This window comes from Anthonomus grandis, chromosome 9 (genome assembly GCF_022605725.1).
Source record: "Anthonomus grandis grandis chromosome 9, icAntGran1.3, whole genome shotgun sequence".
Classification (NCBI taxonomy): Eukaryota; Metazoa; Arthropoda; class Insecta; order Coleoptera; family Curculionidae; genus Anthonomus; species Anthonomus grandis.
The window spans coordinates 10,438,075-10,461,451 of record NC_065554.1 but is presented as its reverse complement, the minus strand read 5'-3'; the positions used below and the strand labels follow the sequence as shown (position 1 = coordinate 10,461,451).

At 32.0% G+C, this 23,377-nt stretch overlaps 1 protein-coding gene across 7 annotated transcripts in view; it reads left to right on the top strand.

The window, feature by feature from the left end:
• The window catches only part of LOC126740501 (segment polarity protein dishevelled homolog DVL-3), a 76,655-nt gene extending 54,833 nt beyond the window's left edge, over positions 1–21,822 (top strand). For 2 of the 7 annotated variants that reach the window (XM_050446549.1, XM_050446547.1), the window contains exon 11: positions 6,222–6,593. In XM_050446549.1, the coding sequence (XP_050302506.1) occupies positions 6,222–6,484 (263 nt within the window). In that variant the 3' untranslated portion in view covers positions 6,485–6,593. Of the gene's footprint in view, positions 1–6,221; positions 6,594–10,320; positions 10,399–10,580 lie in introns of those variants that run through there. The other 5 variants (XM_050446554.1, XM_050446551.1, XM_050446553.1 and 2 more) reach the window with 5 other exon arrangements.
• Positions 21,823–23,377: the final 1,555 nt, after the last annotated feature.

Genomic DNA, 23,377 nt, shown 5'->3' with positions numbered 1-23,377 from the left:
TTATTTTCTTTATTTAGCATAGCTCCAAATAAAGTTGTATTACTACGGCACTGGAACGCGAAAATTGAAATTGAAAATTGAAATTATAAACGTAATTTACGGAAGTATTGTACATTAGTTTCCACTATAAAAATTTACTCTACGTTATACAAGGTTGCTCAAAATTAGTGATTTTACCGCTAGATACAAAAATTGTCATATGTGCATTTTTTAAAATGGAACACTCTGTATATTATAACATATTCTAAAAAGAAATTGAGATCCCTTTCTAACGAGATATCATGTTCCTATATCTAAGTAGTTCGGTTTCTGAAATAAAAGCAATTTTCTGTAAAAATCGTAATATTTTGACATATTTGCTTTAGGTGGCCATGAAAGGTCATGACGCATTAATACTATGCTATTGATGTTTGACAGTTACATTTAGTTGATTAATAGTAAATACGTTTGGGTGTTTTTTTTTAAATAGTGACCTAAAAATTCATTAAAATGGAAAGAAATAACTATTCAAATGAAGTTTTGATGAATCTATTTATTATTCAGGGGCAATGTGACAAAATTGTAGCAAGAACATGCAGAAAGTTCAACGAAATGTACCCCAACTTACAAAAAATGGATAAAAGAAAATTTGTGCGAATACAACATAACTTTATACAATTTAATTCACAACTTAAAAATGATACAAGTTTACTCCAAGCCCGTAACGTCTGATGAGGACAACATCGTGAATGTTTTAGCCTACTTTCACGCATATCCACAAGCTTTCATTCGAAGTGCAGCAGATGATTTAGGCCTAACTTATTATTCTGTGCAAAAAATTCTGGGCTACAATAATATGCATCTCTTTAAATTTTCAAAAGTACATCAGCTGAAACTGGATGATTACCAACGCCGCGTTCGATATTGTGAGACACTTGACAGGTACTCAAGAAGATCCAAACTTTCTAAAAAAATAATATGGACAGATGCAGCAAATTTTTCTAGAGAAGGTATTTTTAATAGAAGAAATCAACACTTTTGGGCTAATCAAAATCCACATGCGGTTAAGGAAATGGGATTTCACGAAAAATTAAGTTTTAATGTTTTTTGTTTACCAACAGACAATCAAATAGTTTTTGTCATTTACGACGGGTCATTAAACTCCCATAAATACCTTTAGATTTTGCACTCGGTAGTAGAAGATTTTCTGGAAAATTGAACGCTTGAAGATTATAGCACTTGCTGGTTCCAATTGGATGGGGCACCCGCTTATTGCACTGAGGAGGTGACATGTGGGGCTCGGGCTCTGGCTCCACCCAAAGATAACTGGCAACCTTTCCTCGAAGCCTATTACTCTTTCCTATCCTGAAATAAGTTAAAAATTCTTTAATCCAACCTCAGCACCTAGATGCTACAGAGAAAAGTAGTATAGGAGATCAAAGTACCATAGCACGCAGTTGCAACTGAGAAGACCGGCAAGAGCAATAACAGCTAGTCCGGAAGAAACCAGTGTAACAAAGGAGGAGGTGACACGTGAGTTATTTGAGAAATTCGATGACCGCTGTTTTAGGCGTTTGGGATCATGGGATTGGCCTGCGAGATCACCTGATCTTACACCACTTAATTTTTACTTTTGTGGTAATTTGAGGTAAATGGTATACAAGACACTGGTAAACAGTAAACAGGAACTACGTCAACGACTTACCAACTGCATTAGTGAACAAGATCCTTCTGAAATACAAGCAGCGACAACACATGCTGTACAACGCAGGATTTTGAAGTGCTTAGAAGTCAATGGCAATCATTTTGAAAATGTAATGTAAATTATTTTTAATCTTAGAATAACTAATTAAATGATTCTTAATTTATGAAATAAATTGTATAAAGTTATTTTGTATTCGCACAAATTTTCTTTTATCCATTTTTTGTAAATTGGGGTACATTGCGTTGAATTTTCTGCATGTTCTTGCTACAGTTTTGTCACATTGCTCCTGAATAATTAATAGATTCCTCAAAACTTCATTTGAATAACTATTTCTTTTATTTTAATGAATTTTTAGGTAACTATTTAAAAAAAACACCCAAAAGTATTTACTATTAATCAACTTAATGTAACTGTTAAACATCAATAGCATAGCAATAATGCGTCAGGACCTTTCATTGCTACCTAAACTTAGAACATTGAAAGGCTAGAAGTAGCATACCGTGGAACTATGGGCAGGTTTGTTTGCTTGCAACATCTCTGATGCAATGATGCCAAATGCTCATAGAGAAATGGAAAAAATCACTTTATAATATCATAAAAATTTTCAGTTGTTTCCGAACAATACTACTCAAAACAATACTACTGCTCCCCTTTAATAAAATATCAAGCATTTTTTTAAGGAAATTTAATAAGATACTCTATATCGAAGTCAATATACGTTAAATAAATGAAAATAAAGTACGAAGCAACGAGAAAACGGTAATGGCATCGCAACGCCGCTCGATTGCATTGTTGATGCCACCGATACAAGTACTCTCTACCAGTGACGTCGTCACCAAATATTTACCTGATAAATTTTTATTAATTATTATAGAGTTTGACTATAAGTAATATTACCATTTACGAGCTATTTATGTGTTTTTTAACGGACTTCGTTACAGGAAGGTCCTAATAAAAGGCAGCATTTTTGTCAAAGCATTTTTATGAAAATTAAATATTTTAATAATATAATATTATAGATTTCTTAATAAATCATGTTTTAGGACACAAATTTTTATTATTTTGCATAATTTTATTGTTATATTGGATAAAACTCAGTTTTACATCACTTACTTTATATCACATTATATATACTTCTATGGTGCTGACTTTTTCAAAGGGACAGTATTGCTTCAGCGGAAAGAGTTAAAACTACAAGGATGTTCAAATTGTGAGGAGGAGTTGCATGTTATAAGATTTTTATTATGAGTATTTAGCCTGTACAATGGTTTTCAGACATTTAACAGTAACCTATATAATACCTAATACCAATTATTATATGATATTAACTTATACTAAAAAACAAAGCTTACCTGAGAATAAAGACTATGTACAATAGATTAGATTAGATAGTTTATTAGTAGAAATATACAAACAAGTACTTTTACAAGTCAAATAAAATATGTAGTATGTTGGGCTTTTTCGAAAATCATGTTATTATTTCTTAAGTATTTTAATAAAGACTTGAGAAACCTAATTCAATTTCTTTGGCGCAAATTTGTTTGTTGCAATCTTCGAATTTTAATTTTTTGTTCTTTATTTTTTTTTTCCATAATTTGGTGACAAGTGATTTAGCTTTTGAAACGGTGGAATCATCAGTGCTTAGGTCCTCAGGATATCATTTTGATTTTACCCTAGAATAATATACACAAAAATACAGTATTAATTAAAAAGAAAAAGAAAAAATTTAAAAAATATATTATGATAAACCAATTGATCAATAAAATGCATGTTATTATAAAGAAACTTTGTAATATCATACATTTGATTCATTGCATTTAACTAAACAAATATAACACAATAAAATACTATATCACTTTTAAATAAGATATATAGAATAGGATGATACATGGCATAAAACTAGTAGTCTATTTTGAGTGTATTTTTACCTTTTCCTTGGCAGAGTCAGGGAATGTATAGCAGTTAAACAAAAACGGCTTGGATGAGAAATAGTACTTGTTAAACTAGACCCCACGGTAACTATTAATCTCAGATGCAGTTATTGTTGATGATGAATGATCAGATCTGTAATTATACAAAATTTGATGTATCAAGAATATTAATCTATTTTAATTATCCATACTTGTCTATATTAGCTTCACTGTTTGTACTATATACCATTTTGGAAGCTAAAGAAGTTTTTGCACTCTTCAGGAAAACTACCCCTGCAGCTTTGAAGGGTAAATCACTTGGTAAATTAACTGAATTATCGGCTGGTGTGTTTTTAACCAGTGCATCAGAAATCCTAGTAAAAAAATAGTTTTACACACATACCTAATTTAATAAGTATTAGGTATAAATAAAGCTTATATGAGTAACACTAATACTTTTTGTGACGATTTTTTTATACTAGAAAAATATATTTAAAAAAAAATTACCTTTGAGGTAGAGCTGATTTTTTTAATAAAGTCTGGCTACTGATAATATTATCTTCCTTATATAAGAAATCACTTCTGTGATCTGAATAAACAAATATGTTCTTTTTAATTGTGTTGATTTCCATTAATAAAATCCATTGTTCCCTATGGGCATATATTAGGCAATCTATAATAAGTATTTGATATTTAATCAAAAAGCAAAAAAAATTACAGTAATAAATTAATATGTGGTGCCAATTACTATATGTATTATTGTAAGTTGCAATATGGTAAAACAAACAATAAATTATCGATTAAATTTTAGGGAAAGACAAAATTAACTTTATACATAGATATCAATATCTAAATAAATTTCAAAATTCTTTAAAGGCAATAAAAAATTAGTAATTTCATCTATCTACCTAATATCTATATTAAAAAAACATAACTATATAGGTACATTTAAAAATATAAATATTTTGGTATTTTACGCACACTTTCACATTCAAGTTTTTATTAGGTTAATATCTATAAGATCCCCTATTCTACGTTTATGATGATGGTAACCCTATGATGTGATGTTATGAAAGTATCGGTACTTACTTGTGAAAAGATCGGCTGGAATCACCTTTTTATCATGATGCGGCACAAACGACACAAGTTTTTGCCATACTAGCAATTTAAAAAAACACTAAAATGTGGCCTTTTTCCTTTTTAAATCAAAAATTAATGAAAATACACGAATCCCGAAAAGAAACAAAGAGGCCGTTTGACAGATGACATTACGCGTATGGCTCAGGCGCTTAAGCTCCGGTGTTGTCGCTTCAAATTTTTTAGAAGCAGTTTTAGGGATAAGAATGTTAATAATTTTGTTTTTTTTTGCTTAAGGATATTATATTTATTCTTTAAATAGGTTAATTGTAGTATTTATTCTTTTTATTTTAAATTTTCCTATAAAATACAACACAAATAAGTTAAATTAACGTTATAATGGTTGTTAAATTATAGCTAAAAATTTCCTCCGTTGGAAATTTGCGTCGACTTGACAACAGAGAATCGGCAAATATGTTTGTAAACAAAACACCCCTCTTGCCCCTGTGCACATGTTGGACTCAAACAAAGTTGTTGTTTACTAATTCTAGCCTTTCAATGTTCTAAGTACCTAAAGCAAATATGTCAAAATATTCCGATTTTTACAGAAAATTGCTTTTATTTCAGAAACCGAACTACTTAGATATAGGAACATGATATCTCGTTAGAAAGGGATTTTAAGTTCCTTTTAGAATATGTTATAATATGCAGTGTGTTCTATTTAAAAAAATGCACATATGACAATTTTTGTATCTAGCGGTAAAATCACTAATTTTGAGCAACCCTGTATAACGTAGAACAAATTTTTATAGTGAAAACTAATGTACAGTGCTTCGGTAAATTCCGTTTATAATTTCAATTTTTTGCGCGTTCCAGGCCGTAGTAATATAAATTTATTTGGAGCTATGTTTTGGTCAAAAAAATAAAGAAAATAATTAATTTCTCGAAAATTACTAAAGATAAGTATATACACGTTATACAAAAACAATCATAAAGCAATAGCGGACCAGAAATAACAAAGTTGCTACTCCTTTTTGGTATAAGCGGCAACGCTATATCGCTAAAAATATTTTTAATCGTTAGATCACCAGCTAAAATCAATGATGAAAATTTTCAAAAAAATTCCATTTTCCGTTCTCCGTAAACGTCTAAGGTACCATCAATCACCCTGTATAGAGAATCTATGTCTGATTATATCATCAGGCAATCAGACAAGTTTAAAATATGTAAAAATAGCTTCAGGTCGTCTGCAAATAATAAGAATTGGCAAAATATCGTTAATAAATAAATTAAAGAGCACATCTAGCCGAATGAGCTAATCAAGCATTCATTCGGCAATACATCCACGACCGTTCTGCCTAGTGATGAAGAGCTGCCGTGAGCTGTGGTGTTTATCAAATAATTAATATAACATCCCTTATATAAATATTGCTACATAACGACAAGACGAGTCTGTCCCGACCACCATTTCGGCCAAGCCTGGTCTTATCAGTACTAATTAATGACTTTCTTAGATGTATCGTTATATTATACATATTTTTCGTTGACAGGGGGAAGCTCAAACGGTTCGGATCCTTTAAAAGACAACGTGGTGGGACACAGCAGCGCGAGCGACTCTGATCTGACGTCGCTGGGTCCGAGGTCCGCCATGCCCCACGCAGGCGCAAGTGGTAACGGCAACGGCAGCAGCAATGGGTCGGAGCGCAGCAGTGGTACGCAGGTGGCAGCTAGCGGCAAAGACATAGCCGGTAGTAGACAATCTTTTAAGATCGCTATGGGCAACCCGTGTGAAATGTTTGTTGATGTGATGTAGTAGTAGAATAGTGATGTTGGTATTTGTACGTTTATGTGATATTGTTCCTTCTGTCTAGATATAAAGTTATTTTCTGTATAAATAAATCATAAAAAAGTTTTGAGATAAAGGCGATGTTTTTGACGGAAGGGATAAGATCACTAGCACTTTTTATTGCATTGGCAGCTGTTTTTTTTATTTGTCTAATGGGTCACGTTTACTAAAAGATTATTTTTCTGTCTACAACATAGGTAAGTCAGTAAAGAAATTACAAAAACCGAATTGTTATGCATATGCAAACATAACTTTCTAGCATATTAATGCGTTTTTAATGACATCATATATTTATCTTATCTAAGGAAAATTATATAATTTGAATTATTCAATATTTTATTAATAACTTAACTGCTGCATCAATACATCGAAAATATCTACTTTTATGTTTTTTAACTTAGTCTTTCTATTATATTTTTCCGAGAAAAACTCTTAATTCCCCTAAAGGACCCAGGCCAATGGCGTTTTAATATTAATTTCCTTAACTCATGCTTTTAGAGTGAAAATAATAGAAAGCGGAAACAACGATAATTCATTAATTTAACCTCTTTCACTCTAATTTCCAGCCACTCCAACCTAATATTTTTAAAATGTCAAAACCATACCAATTACTTACTGTTGAGGAACAACTTTTAAGACCATCATTTTAAAAATTTATTATTTGTTCGTGCATGTGGTGCTTTTTATTTACGTATTAGCAACTGTAAAAAAACCGTGATACAAGGACCTCCATCTATAACTCAATTTTCAAGATAATTTGCCTATAGGGTATCAAACTACAGTTATTTTTAATGTCCTTTAAATAATGTCATTTTTTAAATAAAGTGTTAATTTTAAACACTTTATTTAATATGACATTTTATTACCTTTACATCTAATATAAATCTTTTTGGGTAAGTTCGCGATATAAATTATACTAAATACTTATTATCAAGTAAGTAAAACTTTTTTTTATTGAATAAATGCATTTTTATTATTTATAGTACATAAATATTAATTTATCGGCACAAATCATGAAAGCAATGTCAAAATTTAATAATAATAACATCTAATTGCTTAGTGCGAACCTGAAATTTTGTAGCCAATATAATAACTAAATACCCTAATATACCATTCAAAAGATCCTTCAGATATTTATGATACTCTCGAACATGAGAAAATAATATACAGTGGCACCTCGATATACGAGTTTACCTCGTTCCGTCCGTGTCCGTATCTAAAAGCAATTTTCCCCAATTAAATTTATTGAAATGCTATTAATCAGTTCTAGCGCCCAAAACACCACTTCAGATGTTTTTGTTGAGTATTTTTTGAATAAGATGATAGCCTTTCGGGGAAAATCTCCATAACTCTATGCAACATATTAACGGGAATATTAGCAATTTCTTTGATAATTTTCGTTTTAAGCTCCTGAATGGTTCTTAGGTAGCCCCACAAAGAGTAATCGCAAGCCGTTAGATCTTGCCACTTTGCAGGCCCATCAATATATCGTCGTATAGAAATAACGTGTGTCGGAAACAATCTTTGCAAAGGGTTTAAGCTGTGTGTGATGTGTGAAGTAGCACCATCTTGATGAAACTAGGATTGGTTGTTTTGTGCAAATCTGTTCAATTGCTGACTCAAAACATGATTATTCATATTAGTATAACACTCGAAATCGACTGTAACAGTGATACCATTCTCATCTTCAAAGATGTAGGGACCGATAATTCCCATGGATGATATCGCACAAGTTACCTTCGGGTTGTATATGCGCCTCGTTATGTCTGTTGGTTTTAGTGCTTAACCTATTTGAATTTTTGCATATGTGAAAATTGAAATTTTTGTCCAATATTCGAAGTAAAGTAGTCTTACATATGTTTAATGCCTGAGTTCGCTTTCGAGTTGAACGTTTTCGAATATGCTCGACAGATTCTCTAACGCGATTTCTAGCATTCGTTCAGCGACATTCTCTAGCATTCTTACACTTTTTCTTGGTTTATTATATTTGACACTGACAGCTGATTCTGTGTTTTCAAATTTACGTACCTATTCCTTTATAGCAGGAGCCGAAGGAACTCTGCCGTACTGACCAATATGGAAATAAATTCGGAAATGCCGCTAGGAGGCGAATTATTTTTGTAGTACGATTTAATCACAAAAGCACGTTGCTTATCAAGCCACTACTCCATAATTACTAAATGGCATACGGTAACACATAAATTAACAGAACAACCCACAGCAACTGCTTATAATTGAGAAATACAATGCCCTAGAACTGGACGCCATTGCGTTGCATTTACTGAAAGATAGTAAAAAAACACATTTTATATCTATTAACTTATACCTTATGGCCACTAGTACCTATTCTTGTGAAATAGATAAATACCTTGCAAAAAATAACAACGAAATAGATACTTTCAAACCAATAAGCAGTTATTAACTTGTCGCGTATTTACTACTGATGGGTCCTCAGGATCCAGTAAACACTACCTTCGAACCTCGCCGACACGAACGAATACTGAAGTATGAATCTATGCCGGCGAAATCACGCGTATGGGATTGCGGAGGAGTACCGAGACAGCGAGTATCCAATGTTGCCAAACTTAAAAAATATACCCTATTTAAAAATAGGATGGGTCCTCAGGCTACTAGAGGCTACCCGTAGCTACTACCCATCAGTAGTAGCTACGGGTTAAGAAGAACAATGCCCAAAGTTTTTAAAATACCTACAGTTTCATACCCTGTGTGCAAATTTATCTTAAAAATGTACCGATTTATAGACCTGACGAGTTTTAGATGGAGGAACCACGTATATTATGATTATTAAGTTGAAGTGGCTTAGGATGAGTTAGAAAAGTTTAACATCTCATTTTAATTCCCTAAAAAAAAAATTCACACGTTCCTCGTAATTTTTGCCTTATAATTGCGAGGAATATATTCGTTAAAATTATCCATACATATTTATGTTTATATAATGTTTTTACATTTGCTGCAAAATAAAGTATATGAAGTTTAAATTATAAGAGACATTTAGTATGATTTTAAAACAATTCTAGAACAATGGTTTTTGTCACTGATTAAAAATGCACTTTTTACATATTTGTATCTGTTTTGCTTGGTAGCATGATTTACGGTAGATTTATTTTATGTTTAAATTTTTGGATAACTTTTTAATGAAAAAGTGTTGACCTAAATATTGTTATTTGTTTTTTTTTTAAATAGGCAACGAATATTTCTGAAACGAGCTTTATTATATATTTTGACAAATTTTATATTATGCTAGGTGTGATAAAATAACAATAATTGTAAATTACTAAAAGCAATAAATATTATTTCATGTAGAAATTTTGTAAATAACTTTTACAAACTTAATAGTTAGGTGAAATATTTAATTTTTACATATCGAGTAGCAATAATGCATATATATTTTTATATTTTATTGAAATAATCATATAATTGATTAGGAAGTTCAAAAACTATGTAAATATTAACCTAAATTTTATTATATGTTACGCGATTTTCATGTGAAATGAAAATCGTTAAATAAATGCATGAGCATGCCTTGTTTTATCAATAAATATAATTTGTTTATCCTTGAGCTTTTAAGTTTTATTTGCCTTTGTTTGGGGGTTATTTTGTGTTTTTCTTTATGTGGGAGGAGCCTACAAGTGGTTTTATAAATTGCTAAAAGCATACATTTTTGCCATTTTTTATTTAAAGAAAAAAGTTTGTCAACGTGGAGCTGCTTGGTTTTTGAGTTTGTTTTTCATTTAACCATTGGTTCTCTTGATTTTTTTCACTAATTTGTTATTTTATTGCAGTTTTAAGTTACCTCTAAGCGCAATTTTCACCATTCACTATATTTTGCAATGAACTTGCAAAACTTGTTTTTAGTGAAGGTAAGTGTAGCATTTAGTTTTAGTTCAGAATGGATCTTTTTTTAACTGAATGAAATTGAGCATGACTTTAATTAACACTCTAAGCTTAATTTTTTAGTGTTGATATCTGAAACATTTTATTCAAGTTTTTTTAAATTTAATCCATGCACACAAACCATTAAAATATATTTTTGTGATTATAGTATTTTTTAGATCAGATGGGAGTCGTGAGCTACCAGTTTACTCAAACATAAGGAAGAACTGATCATAAAGACGTACGAACAAATCAACTGAAGTATACCAAAAAAAAAACACAATTTTTTAACAAATATTTTATAATGGCTTAAATGTACTATATTTTAATGTTAAATGTACAGGTATTTCTCGGTAGTAGAAAGTAGACACCTTATTTAGATTCGTATTCCATGGAAGAAGGTTAATTTAGGTTAGGTGTATTGGTTATTAGTTTGATATACGTACGTAACCATTTTGTTTTGTTGTACAGCAGATTCTTAAATCAAACTGCTACAGATAATGTTCTACTTCATAAGATTCTTCTACTTTACTAACGAAAGTTATTCTGAAACCGGACCCTGCAACCCAATTTAAAGATAATTAATTCTTCTCTTATTTAAGCCGTATTTTAGCGATCTATCGTCTCGCCTGCTTAAGCATCACGCGATCATTTCTTTAAACGAATTACATCATGTCGTTTGTCAGTTTGTTTTGATTTGTGCTTATGTTGTTATTTATTAACATTTTGAAAAGTGAGTGAAAGATATGCGAACATCATGCTAATTTAATTCCTATGGCAATCCGTTTAAATTAATTCATTATTCTCTTTAATATGGTTCGTATTATACTGGGTGACACAGGAAAAAGGAAACACTTAATGATTTTTTTACTTTTCAAGATAAACAAATGAAATTTGGTATAGAATGGTTATAATAATAATCATGACATATGAAGACGTTTATTACCGTTATCACCAATAGGAAAGTATATCAGCTGTTACATTATTCAAAAATTCATCCAATGCGTAGGGAAGGCCGTGGTTAGTTGAAACAATTTTCAGAAATAATTTTTTTGTAAAAAACTGAAAATGGAGCAAAAATAATCAAAATGCATAAAGAATTGTAAAACCCTCTTTAATAGAACACGCCTCTCGTTTATAAAAAATAATTTTGTTTTCTACAAAATAACGAAAAAACTAAACACGCTGTTACAACTTGCCCGAAGTCGGGGTCAGTTGAAACTGGACTGGGGTTATTTGCAACAGTAGGTTTTATTAACCTATATTATTTTCTATAGATATTAAAAACTAAAAAAGGAACTGATAGGAATATATAATACTTAAAAACATACAAAAGGACAAGACTAAATACGTTTCGCAGTTAGTCTGCAATCTACATGTCATCATCGGAGTCGCAATTCTGACATACGAAAAATGGCGTTTTGTTAGTATACTCCTCATGGCCCCAATAATGGCACTGAGTGCACTGCACCCATTTTTCTTTTGGGCGAGAATTAATAAAAGACTCGCCACAATTTAGGCAAAATGTTTCCTCTTCCTCCTCCTCTGAGCTGCAGGGTGCCTTCGATTTTCGAGAAAGGCGGAATTCTGTTGTAGTCTCTGATTTCGATATGTTTCTCTTTACCTTTTTTTTATTCTTTTTGAATCTTTTGCTCATGTATAAGTTCAAGCTCTTGCTTATTTGGTGTGTCGGTCCAAATGGCGGATTTGCCGCGTTTTCTACCTTTTCTTATACCAGTGCGTCCTGCAGCCTGTGGAGTGGGTCGTAAATCTTCTGGAGTAAACCGATGCTTCCGAATACTAGTAGATGGACCAGGTTGTTCTATAACTTGCGGTTGTACAACTTCTAACTCATCGTTGTTTGGAGTCTTCGCAGGAGTCTTTTCAAGGGTAACAAGAAGTGATGATTTTCGTCAAATTTTGAATGCATGTTACTAGTGTCCCTTTGTATTCACGCTATTAATTTGACGCTAAAACATTACTGTACATTAACTGTAACTTTAATAATTAGAAATTCGTATTTTCAAAATTAACACAGCAAACCTTGAAAACATTAAGGGTAATTTGTTAAATAAAATAACTATTTACGGTAACACGCCTAATTTCATTTTAAAGTAATACTTTCATAAAAACTTTTCGAAATGTTGTCCTTCCATTTCAATACATAAATTAATTCTTCTTTGGAAGTTCCAACGAATCCTAGAAAATATGACTTCTGTTTAATTATTTCACACTTATCAATAACTGGTTGTCTTAGTTCTTCACGGTTATTTACAGGAACCTTGTAAACGAGAGATTTTATAGGTAACCCCAAAAGAAAAAATCCATAGCGTTTAGATCTGGCGATATATACAATAATAACTTATCTTACTGCACTACTGTTGACATGTCGTCCACTCAATGCCAAAACCACGAATGTGCAATTTTTCAATTTTTCGCCTAGGGTAAACTACCCAATTGTTGGCACCTTAAGGAGATAGCTACAAGTTTTTTTTCATAAGAAAAAAAATATATGAAATAGAGACACTTTACACAATTTTTGACAAATAAAAATCTCTAAAGAGTTAAACAATAACAAAAAAAACTCGAAATATTTATCAAAAATTAGTTGAAACTGCAAAAATTATCAAATTTAGCAAATTTCCAATAGTTGGCACTAAAAAAATTCCAATTGTTGGCACCCTATTTCACCTGAAATAATAAAAGCGAAACAAATTTTAAAAGAAACATTTATTGAGAAATGTACCTATTTATGCCTTGTGTACCCTTATACTGTACTATTTATACCCTATGTGTTAAAAATTTAGACTAACTAAATTAACAGTCATCCAGTTTATAAATTTAGCACAGAACAAAATAAAAAAAAAATAAATAAAAAATGATTTTAAACTAAAATAGGGCAATAACATGCAGTTAACTTATGAAGTTTTATTTTTAAAATCACAACTTTTACATACAAAGTTGTCATGATATATCTCGTGTTTCATTAAACATTTATAATGATAATTTCTGGTGCAAGTTGAACATTTTACACCAAAATTAATGATACTAATATTGTACGTACATATAAAGCATAATCCATTTTTTGTTATGGTATTTTGACTCAAAATGGACTCGTTCAATTTTACAGTGCCTTCTTGTTCTTTACTTTCACTCTCAAATAAATTTCTGACATGGGTTTCTTTCTTTTTTGCAACCTGTATATTATTTATTTGAGAGCTTGGACCCGCTTCTGAAAAAATGTTTGAGTAATTAGACATATTTAATTTTTTTACACCTTTGTCCTTTTCTTTTGTTATATTATTTTTTGCTTGTAGTTTTTTCACTCTTTTTTGCTTGTTTTCCTCATTTTTTAAATCATTTTCTTTCTTTTTTTTCCTTTTCCAATGCATTTTCTTCTCTTTTTAATTTATTTTCTTCTTTTTTCTTTTCCTTTTCAATTTTTATTTCTTCCTTTTCTTGAAGACTTTTTTTATAGTCAGAGGAAATTAAAACAAATGATGTTCTTGTAGATGTCCTCTTTCCGCTTCTTTCAGGTGTTTTAGGCTTTTCTAAGTAGTGTGCTATATTTAATTCGTGCGGCACAGGATCCACATTATCATCACTTTTATGTATTTCAAGCACGGAGTCATTTGCACTTTTTATAGAGATTGAGATATAATCAATTTTGGTTTCTTCTTTTCAGGTGTGTAAACATCTTCGTTCGAGATTTTAGATTCTGTTTTTTTAGGACTTTTAATTTTAATATTTTCCAAATTTGTCGATTGTCCATCTTCATCATGATCATCATATTTGTCTTCTAATATTTCATCACTTTCAGGAAATTCATCATTATTATCCATCCGAGCAATTTCAAAAACTACAGGCATGCTAAGTATTTCTTCTTCAAGATATTGAACATTTTCTTCAATTTCTGCAACCCCTATTTCATATTCATTTATTTCCTGCTCAACCTCTATAAGACTATTTTCTACTATAGAGATATTTAAAGCGCTGGATGGTTTAAGCTTGGAGTAAATGTTTCTTAAAATGTCAAAATATTTACAATTTTTATGATTTTCGACAGCTTTTCCGGTTTCAAGCTCTTGAAGAAGATCAGTATTTAGCATTTTGCAAAATAAATCATAGTCGATTTTTTTGTCGGTTTTAATTTCCTCTAGATGTTCAATTTCCCTTTGTTTCTTACCGAGACATTTAGAATAATCAATACTCTCTGGATTCCACGGAAACAAACCAGAACTTTTAAAACCGTTGACTATAGCCTCGCCCTTTAAATTTTTTAGTGCTTTATCCAATATGGGAGCAAAGTGATGTTTTCCTAATTGGCAATATGGATTTTCTCTTCCCCAGCTTAGTACTCCGTACTTCCAGAATGTTTTTAGCGGCTTAAAACAAGAAACGTCTACCGGTTGCATAATTCTTGTTGAGTTGGGATATAAAGCCACTAAAATTATTTGCAACTGACTGCACACTTTACTAAGCTCATAGGTAAGATGTGTTGCATGTCCATCAACAAATAAAATAACTGGAAATAAAATTTGCTGTTTCACAAGGTTTTTATGAAATATTTCTTTGATATAATCAATAAAAACTTCGGACTTCATCCAGCCATTTTCAGTGGAGGCAATACCCCAGTGATCTGGAACACTGTCTGATAAAGTTTTTGATATTCTCTTATTGGGAAATATTATTAGAGGCGGAGTCACATCCCCTGCAGCCGAAAAACTAAACATTACTGTTAGATTTTGCTTTGCCTGGCCCCTGTCAACTTCATAAACATTTTTCTCAGACTTTGCTGCTAGAACTTTTCCAAGTTTTGGGCAAAACAAAAAACATGTCTCATCACCATTATACACTCGTCGCGGATCTTCCAAAATGGAAAAGTATCCTTTACTTTTTAGGTACGTTTCTATATCCCCAAACCATTTTTTAATATCGTTTTCAGAAACGTTAGATGATGCACTTGTTACTGCTTCTGGTGTGCGATGAGTTAAAATAGGATGTCGATTTAAGAATGACCTATACCAGTGGTCACCTAAAAATAATATGCAGGTTATTATAAATTATAAAATCAACTAAAATAAATGTCTAAAGGAATAAGAAAAAGGATACCTGGCATGTTATTTTTAAATGGATTTGGACGTTTATCATCATCTAAAAACTGTTTCACTGATATCTGTAAATCAATTTTCCGTCTTGGAAAGCCTTTTTTCTGACTTCTGACGAGAATCCAAGCTACGAGCAGCTTTTCCTCATTTTCAGTCAGGTAAGTATTTGGACCAGGTCTAGCTTTGGAAAATTTAGCTCCCAATCGGAATTGGAGAGTAGATCTAGGGATTTGGTACTTCTTGGCTACAGACTTTTTTGTTGTTGCGCCGTTTTTAATTTCGCTCAAAGCTTTCTGAATTAATTCTTCACTATATTTTTTAATAGCATTTTTTTATTTTTCTTTGTAATTTTTCCCATCTAGAAATAATACAAATTTAGGTAGATTAATTTCACTTAAGGGATTTTATAAGGAGGAAAAAATTTGAAAAGTTTACAGAAAAAATGCAAAGTCGGAGTTACAGTAGATATAAAAAAGGTAGGAGTGTAATATTAAAGGTTAGACATAATTTGCCCGTTGATTTATATTCTGGTGATGCATTAGAAAGAACGAAACACGTGTTATTATTAATATTGTACACCCTTATATTAATATTAATTTTCCTTTCTTACAAACATTAATACAATTTTTTTAGCCACCTCAAATAACATTTTAAAATTATAAAAGCAAGTAAATTACTAAATCAAAATAGTGTGATAAAAAGGAGGTGCCAATCATTAGAGTGCTAATTAAAATGCTAAATCCAATAGTTGGCATGGGTGCCAAAGAATTGGAAAATCATCAATTATCATGCCCAATAATTGGCACCCTTAAAAAAGAGAAAAAATTTTAGGTTAGAATCGGTTAAACCATTTTTAGCTTTAATTTACGCTTTATCCAACAAATCAAATATCTACTACAGGCAATTCTTCTGTCCAAAGTACCAAAATATTACATAATTGTCAAACAGATTCTTACCTTGACGCTAATTTTTGATAGAATTCACATCACCTCACTACACTTTTACCGGCTAAAGCCATAAACAATATTACACAACGTGAACAATGAAGTCTGGTTATTGGGCAGGGTTGCCGCTATTTGTCTATTTTCTTAGAATTTAAATTAATTTGAATTCGACTTTTTTATTCAAAGAAAACTACTAAGGGTGCCAATATTTGGTCGAGTGCCAACAATTGGGTGTTTTACCCTATATGCCAAAACAACGAATGTGCTCTTAACACGTTCACTGCCACCACGGTCTATAAGACCGAGAAAAAAGTGTTCCAACTAAAAAAAATTGGTCTTATAGACCGAGATAGAATGTTACGCACAGGCCAGCTCGGTCTATAAGACCGGCTCTCAAGCGCCGCCGGTCTTTTCTCTTATGGCAGTAGGCATGAAAATAGACCGAGCCGGCCTGTGGGAAAGGTTCGCACATACCAGTTTTGAATTTCCGTTTTTTTTTTGTCTAATAAATAATAATTTAATATTAACTTATGTTTTCTTTTATATACAATTTATTTTATTGGCATATTTCGTAAAAAATGGCATAATGAAATCACTTAAATAAATGTCAACAACAATATATTTTGGATAAAGAAGGAACAAGTTAAAAAGATCAAAATGGAAAAACATCGAAACTGAAAAAAATCATATTCTCTAGAAATTCGAAAGCGTTAAAGACAAATTGTACAACAGATTAAAGACTGACTAAATCCTGTGAACTACGCTAAAACAAACATACATTTGGTTCATTAGGACAAGATTGTCAATAAGTTCTCACTTTTTTAGGTTTCTTGCGAGCTTCCATCCACTTTCTGACTTTACCTTTTCGTAACATTTGGTACATGGTCGCCTCTTGTTATACGGAAGAGTTCCAATTTCATGTCGTTTTCGGATTCTTTGTGTGTCAGGTTCAACATTATTATCAGGAAAGGATTCACATAACTTGTAGGTTGTCCGTTTGCGAAAGTCGTAAAACAATTGGCATATTTTCTTTCGTCACCTGTTTCTATATTATCCAAGAGTTTACTAAAGCAGTATTCAAAATTATTTCAAACGCTAATTTGCGTTACCACTTCAACGATTTCCTTAGTGGCGATTGATATGCTGTCATTTGATCAGACAAGTCTTGTGGACAAATCGCGCTTGTCACGCCATTTTAGAACAGATATGCCTGGTGCATTTTCTCTAATGACGTGTTCACCAATCTTCAGTTTTTTTCAATGACTTCCTTAGGTAAACCCTTACGGTTTTTTCTGAGTGTACCTAGAAGGTGTGTTTGCTTCTCTAATAGTTTAGAAGCCAGCTCCACATTAGTGTACCAGTTGTCGGTGACAACAGTTCGGCCGCAGTTTAAAATTGGTTAACATAGGTTCATTACCACATTTGTAGGTGTAGTTTTGGTTAGTTCCAAATTTTTCCCTGCATATATTTGCATGCTGTATGTAAAACCGCCATTGCTACATAACTTGAACAACTTGATTCCGTATCAGTGGCACTTGTTTTTTATATACTGCTTCATTACAAGTCTTCCTCTAAATGGAATTAAAGATTCATCTATACAAACAGTTTCTGAAGGGTTGTATAAACTCTGAATATTTTTCTGTACCTTGTTCAATACTGGTTGTACTTTATGTAACCGATCGTTATTACTGTTATCTTCATTGTTTGAAAAATGAACCATACGGAGAAGAAGTTCAAAACGATTACGGCTCATGCATTATGTGGGCATTGCAATTTTGAACATTTTTTCTTTGCTCCAGTAACATGAAATACTTGGCATTTTCACAATACCCATGTAGGAAACAAGACCAAAGAATCGTTTTATTTCAAACTTATCCGTTGGCGTCCAGTCATGTAATCGTGATTGCCTGGATGTATCATTTCTTGTACATATTGTTTGGGTCGCATACAAATTTGTTTCATCCGCTACATATGCGAAAAAATCGTCATCGATCAGTAAGAAATAAAAGTCTTCTGGATTTGATTGATGCATCAAGGCAGCAAATTCAGGAATTACACCTTCATTCTCAGCAAACCGGATAAGATTGGGCTGGTTCCCCATTGGCAATGTCCATATATCATCACCAATCTTATCTGGCATGGATACGTCGTGTTGTGTTAGGGATTCGGCATCCGATTGGTATCCCCCTCCATCAATTTCTAATTAAGCGGAAGATGTTGATTGTAACGCTCCAGTCGTGTGTGTCGTGGATTGAAAACTTGATGCCTGAGCCCCAGTCTCTAGTTCTGAAAATATGAAAAAAAAAACAATTTTACCTGAATCAAAATCCGATTCTTCAGCAGACAAGTCAATATTTGTAGCTATAGCCTCTAACCCAGCATTAGTTAGTGATCTCTGTCTTTTATAAGACGTTATTCTTCCGAATAAAACAAAACACAATATAAACGAGTAAATATTACACAAAAACATGCACAGTGAACGGAGCGGGCATTGGGCAAACAAACTAATCCACGAACAATAAAAAATACAAACAAGTCAGCGCAAGTCAAGACGGACCGTGGTATCGGACCGAGCGTTCCAAATCGAAGTCGAGATTCGTTTTCGCCGACTCGGTCTATTATAGGACCGTGAGGGAAAACAACAACTTTTGAAGGCTGTATGGGATATTTTTCAACATTTTCGCTAGAATTTCTTTAGCTATGCAGTACTATATTTAATGGCAACATTGGCCTGTAGGACAAAATTTCAAAAAATCCATATCCGTTGGCCTGGGCAAATCACCTCCTCACCTCCAGCTAACCTCACTTTAATATGTCAAATGGGAACCCCCATCGTGTGATACATCATAGTAAGGAGCGTAAAATTCTCTATTCAACGGTACCAAAAAAAATGAAATCGGTAAATGTGTAAGCAAATAGTTAGCGAAAATGTCTAGAAATAATGAATATTTTTTTTACGCCAAACTTTGGTATGTCAAATGGCTACCCCATGGTGTGATACATTATTTTAAAGGGCATTCATTATGCTATCAATGGTTGTAAAAAAAAATAAAATTGATTGACCAAGAAGCAATTAAAGTGTAAATCGGTAGGGTAGAAAAACAAATTTTATTAGTTTAACAAATTTATTTTATTAAATGTTCAAAATGCGGGCCATTATTAGCAAGATAATAAAAAAGCCTATTTTCAAACTCCTTACGAACATTGGGAAGGGTCTGCCCGCTAATATCTCTGCATTCTTGAAATATTCTATTTTTTAAATTTTCAATACTCTCAGGTGGGGTTTTATAAACTTTGCTTTTTACGTAGCCCCAACGAAAAAAGTCTATTGGGGTTAGGTCCGGAGACCGCGCAGGCCATTCGATTGCACCACGTCTGCCAATCCACTTTTCTCGAAAATTTTCATAAGACTGTTATTTCATAACAGTCTATACTTTTTTTTATTGTTATTTTTATAAGACTGCAAAGATTTTTGCAAAAAATTTGAAGACACTCTTTTTTCTCGCAAATAACGGTACACATTCTTTACTTAAAAAAATAAATAATTTGCTTAAACTAAATGTACTGTTTGTTACCACACATTTTAACTTCTAAATTGCTTGTATTTTTTTTTTTTGATGATCTATTATAAAAAATGTAAGAATTTTAAAATGATGCAGGTACCACACTAAAAGTATTCATTTAAAATACCAAAGTGTGGCGTAAATAAAATATTCATTATTTCTAGACGTTTTCGCTAACTATTTGCTTACACATTTACCGATTTCATTTTTTTTGGTACTGTTGAATAGAGAATTTTACGCTGCTTACTATAATGTATCACACGATGGGGGTTCCCATTTGACATATTAAAGTGAGGTTAGCTGGAGGTGAGGAGGTGATTGACAGAACTTCGGTAAATGCATAATTAAACGTCCCCCTGTATATCTAATTTGATGTGTTTTTTTTTTTTTTTTAAGAAAGTTATTACGGGTGGATCGTTTTGAAATGAAAGCACTGTATATCAGCACTCTAAAAAAAGGGTGTATTTTAGTGCTCATCCCAATATTAAATAGGCTTTTCTCAATTTGCACATTCGCGGTTTTGGCATTGGACGATGTGTTAGTGGCCTCTGGAGGGTGCTATTGAATGCTTAAATTGTGACCTCATAATTTGATCGCCAGAATCAAATGTCTCAAAGGCGCTTAAAAAAAATGTTTTACAGCATCTTACTCGCTAAAATACGGCCTTATTTTCCGGTTTCCGTCAACTTAATTTTTTTTACTTTTTCGTCAAATACCACTGCCAATATACTTAGGTGCTTTTTAAATTATCGAGATTTTATATATATTTTTTTGCTTCTTTATGTTATAGAGGTGGGCAACGATACCGCGATGAAACGACACGCGTAAATGAAAAAAAAATCAATTGTTGAGGTTGCCATGGTAAAAAGTTGGAACAGTTTTTTTTTACTGGGTAACATGTGGGATCTTTATAAGTATTAAATGCACAACAAAGCAAATACTCAAAATTCACATTATCACAAAAAGTCTTAATTAAAATTACGGATTCATGTTTCTCTCAGGGGATTTTTTTTACAAGAGCACCTACACAAATACAAGTTCTTTGTTAAAGGAAGAACTATTAGTATATTTTATGCGTCACTTTATTTGAGGTAGAAGTTTTTTAATAGTTGGGTTGTGTGTGTCGAAAAAATATTTCCGAGCGAAACATGTGATTTTAATTAAAGGTTTTGGATGTAGAGCATTTTTTTAGTGCTTGTGATTTGTTTTAAAAAGTATGTTTCTCAGTCGAATTTTTTTTTTAAATGACCATGGTTTATCTTGACAAATATAATTTATTTTTCATTATTGGCTTAGCCACTATGCCGTCCCGATATCTTTCCCTCGTCCTGTATATTCGCTGTTAGTTCGTTAATGATTATTTTGTGATATAATTATTTGCAATGTTTAATATTATTATTACTAATAATACTTGTATTTAAATGTAATCTGGTGAGGTGTTACATTTGATAGGTATTTAACTGGACTGAAAGCAGTTATAAAAGTGGATTAGTCTTAAGAAAGTTCTGCACCTTGAATGTAACACGTCATATTAAATGTATTATTTAAAAGCATTTATTAGAATATTTATTGACTATAATAGAGAGTTAAAATAATGCTAAGAACAGGGTATTTTTGTTTTTGCAACGTGTCAAGACAACTTTTAAAATAAACCAAAAATGCAATATTGTTAAGGCCTTGTTATATTTTTATTTAGTGCTTAAACTTTTAATAACAGAGTGATTTAGCATGTAGTTTTAAAATTTTAGATACTTTTTCTTTTAAATATTCCAAAATATATAATATGCTGTTTGGTGGCTTTTTTTTCAATGGTTATTCATTATCTTGATGAATGTATTTGGGTGAATCGTCATTTTATTAAGTCTATTCTATCAATTTTTTCAATATTATATTTGTGTAATACAAGATATATTATATAATATGATTAGCCGTCTCACTTAATTATAATAATTTTTGCAAAAGGCGGAAGGATAATTTGGATTTAAATAAAGTCTTGTATTTAGTTTACTTTGAATTTCAAGCAGTTTATTAAATTTTGTAGAGCCATCAATAAATGTGCTATTTTTGTGGAAAATACAGGGATTCATTATTATGTAACCAAAAATATTGTGTGACTGAGATATCTTCATCTCATGTTGAAAACAGAAAGTACTCATAATAAAACATTAAATGTACTGTTGTTTGTATTTTGAGAAACCTTATTTATTTATGAATGTTGCTTTGGAAGATTGTTTGCAGAATCGCTTATCGGCGGCCAAGCAAAAAGGGTAAAACAAGGGAGATCACATATTAATGCCAGAATGTGTATCATTGATGTTGCTGTAATCACTACAGTCACATCCTCTATTTAGGTCAATTAGGCAAAAGGTACAAGCATTAACTATCGACCAATTAAGAGCAGAGTTGAAGTTTCCACTTTATGCTCAAAAAATGACAGTATGGTGTGCGGTTTCCGCAAATGGAATCATTGGTTCATATATTTTTTTGAGGATGAGGCTGAAAATACCGTGCTCACAGCCCTCTTGTACCACATTTTTTCAACAGGACGGGGTAATAAGTCACACTGCAAGAATTTAAATGAATGCTTTAAATGCCTTCATTCTTTCCAGGGTATCGTTTCTCGAAACATGGAAGTCTAAAGTTACTGAAGAGGTACATAAGACTGGCATAGGAATCTCCTGTCGCTAGAAAGCGAAGTGTGATGGCCAGTCTAATTTCGGCAGAGACGCACTCTCGATAGTTCGTGTCAATTTTAGATATTTCTGGAGAAATTCTTGAGAGCATAAAATTAAAATCTCTTGGCGAAACTCGAGTAAAGTTTTTGAATAAGCTACTCCTGTCAGTTTTGATATCAGAAATCAGCTGCATAGAAACTATAGTTTTTAAAAAATGAGACACCCAAAATCTGTTTCCTTCTTTTCTTTTTCTATTAGTGCACAAAATACTAATGCAGCACAGGCGGCAAGTTTCTTTCTACTTAACGGGGCCATTTTTACAATTTTTTTATTCTCGGTTTTCCTCAAAATAAAAAAAGACCTGGATACGCGACAAAACTGCTTTGTGAACAATTTCAAACAACATGTGCTGATCGGTGGGTACTTCGTTTTGCAAGCGTTTATCAATATTCGCAAACGTTTACAAATGTTAATGCCAGTGGATACGCGGCTTTACAGGTAACAGGCAGGTGTCAAACGTAAATTATGTCTGGCGACGACTATAATAATCATCGTACACTGTAAATATGTAATGTCCGGTTTATCGGCCTAAATGTGACCTAGTTATTCGCCACGGTTAAAAAATTATTAGGAGACCATTTATATGTAAGTATACAAATTATTAAAGGAGGTTATT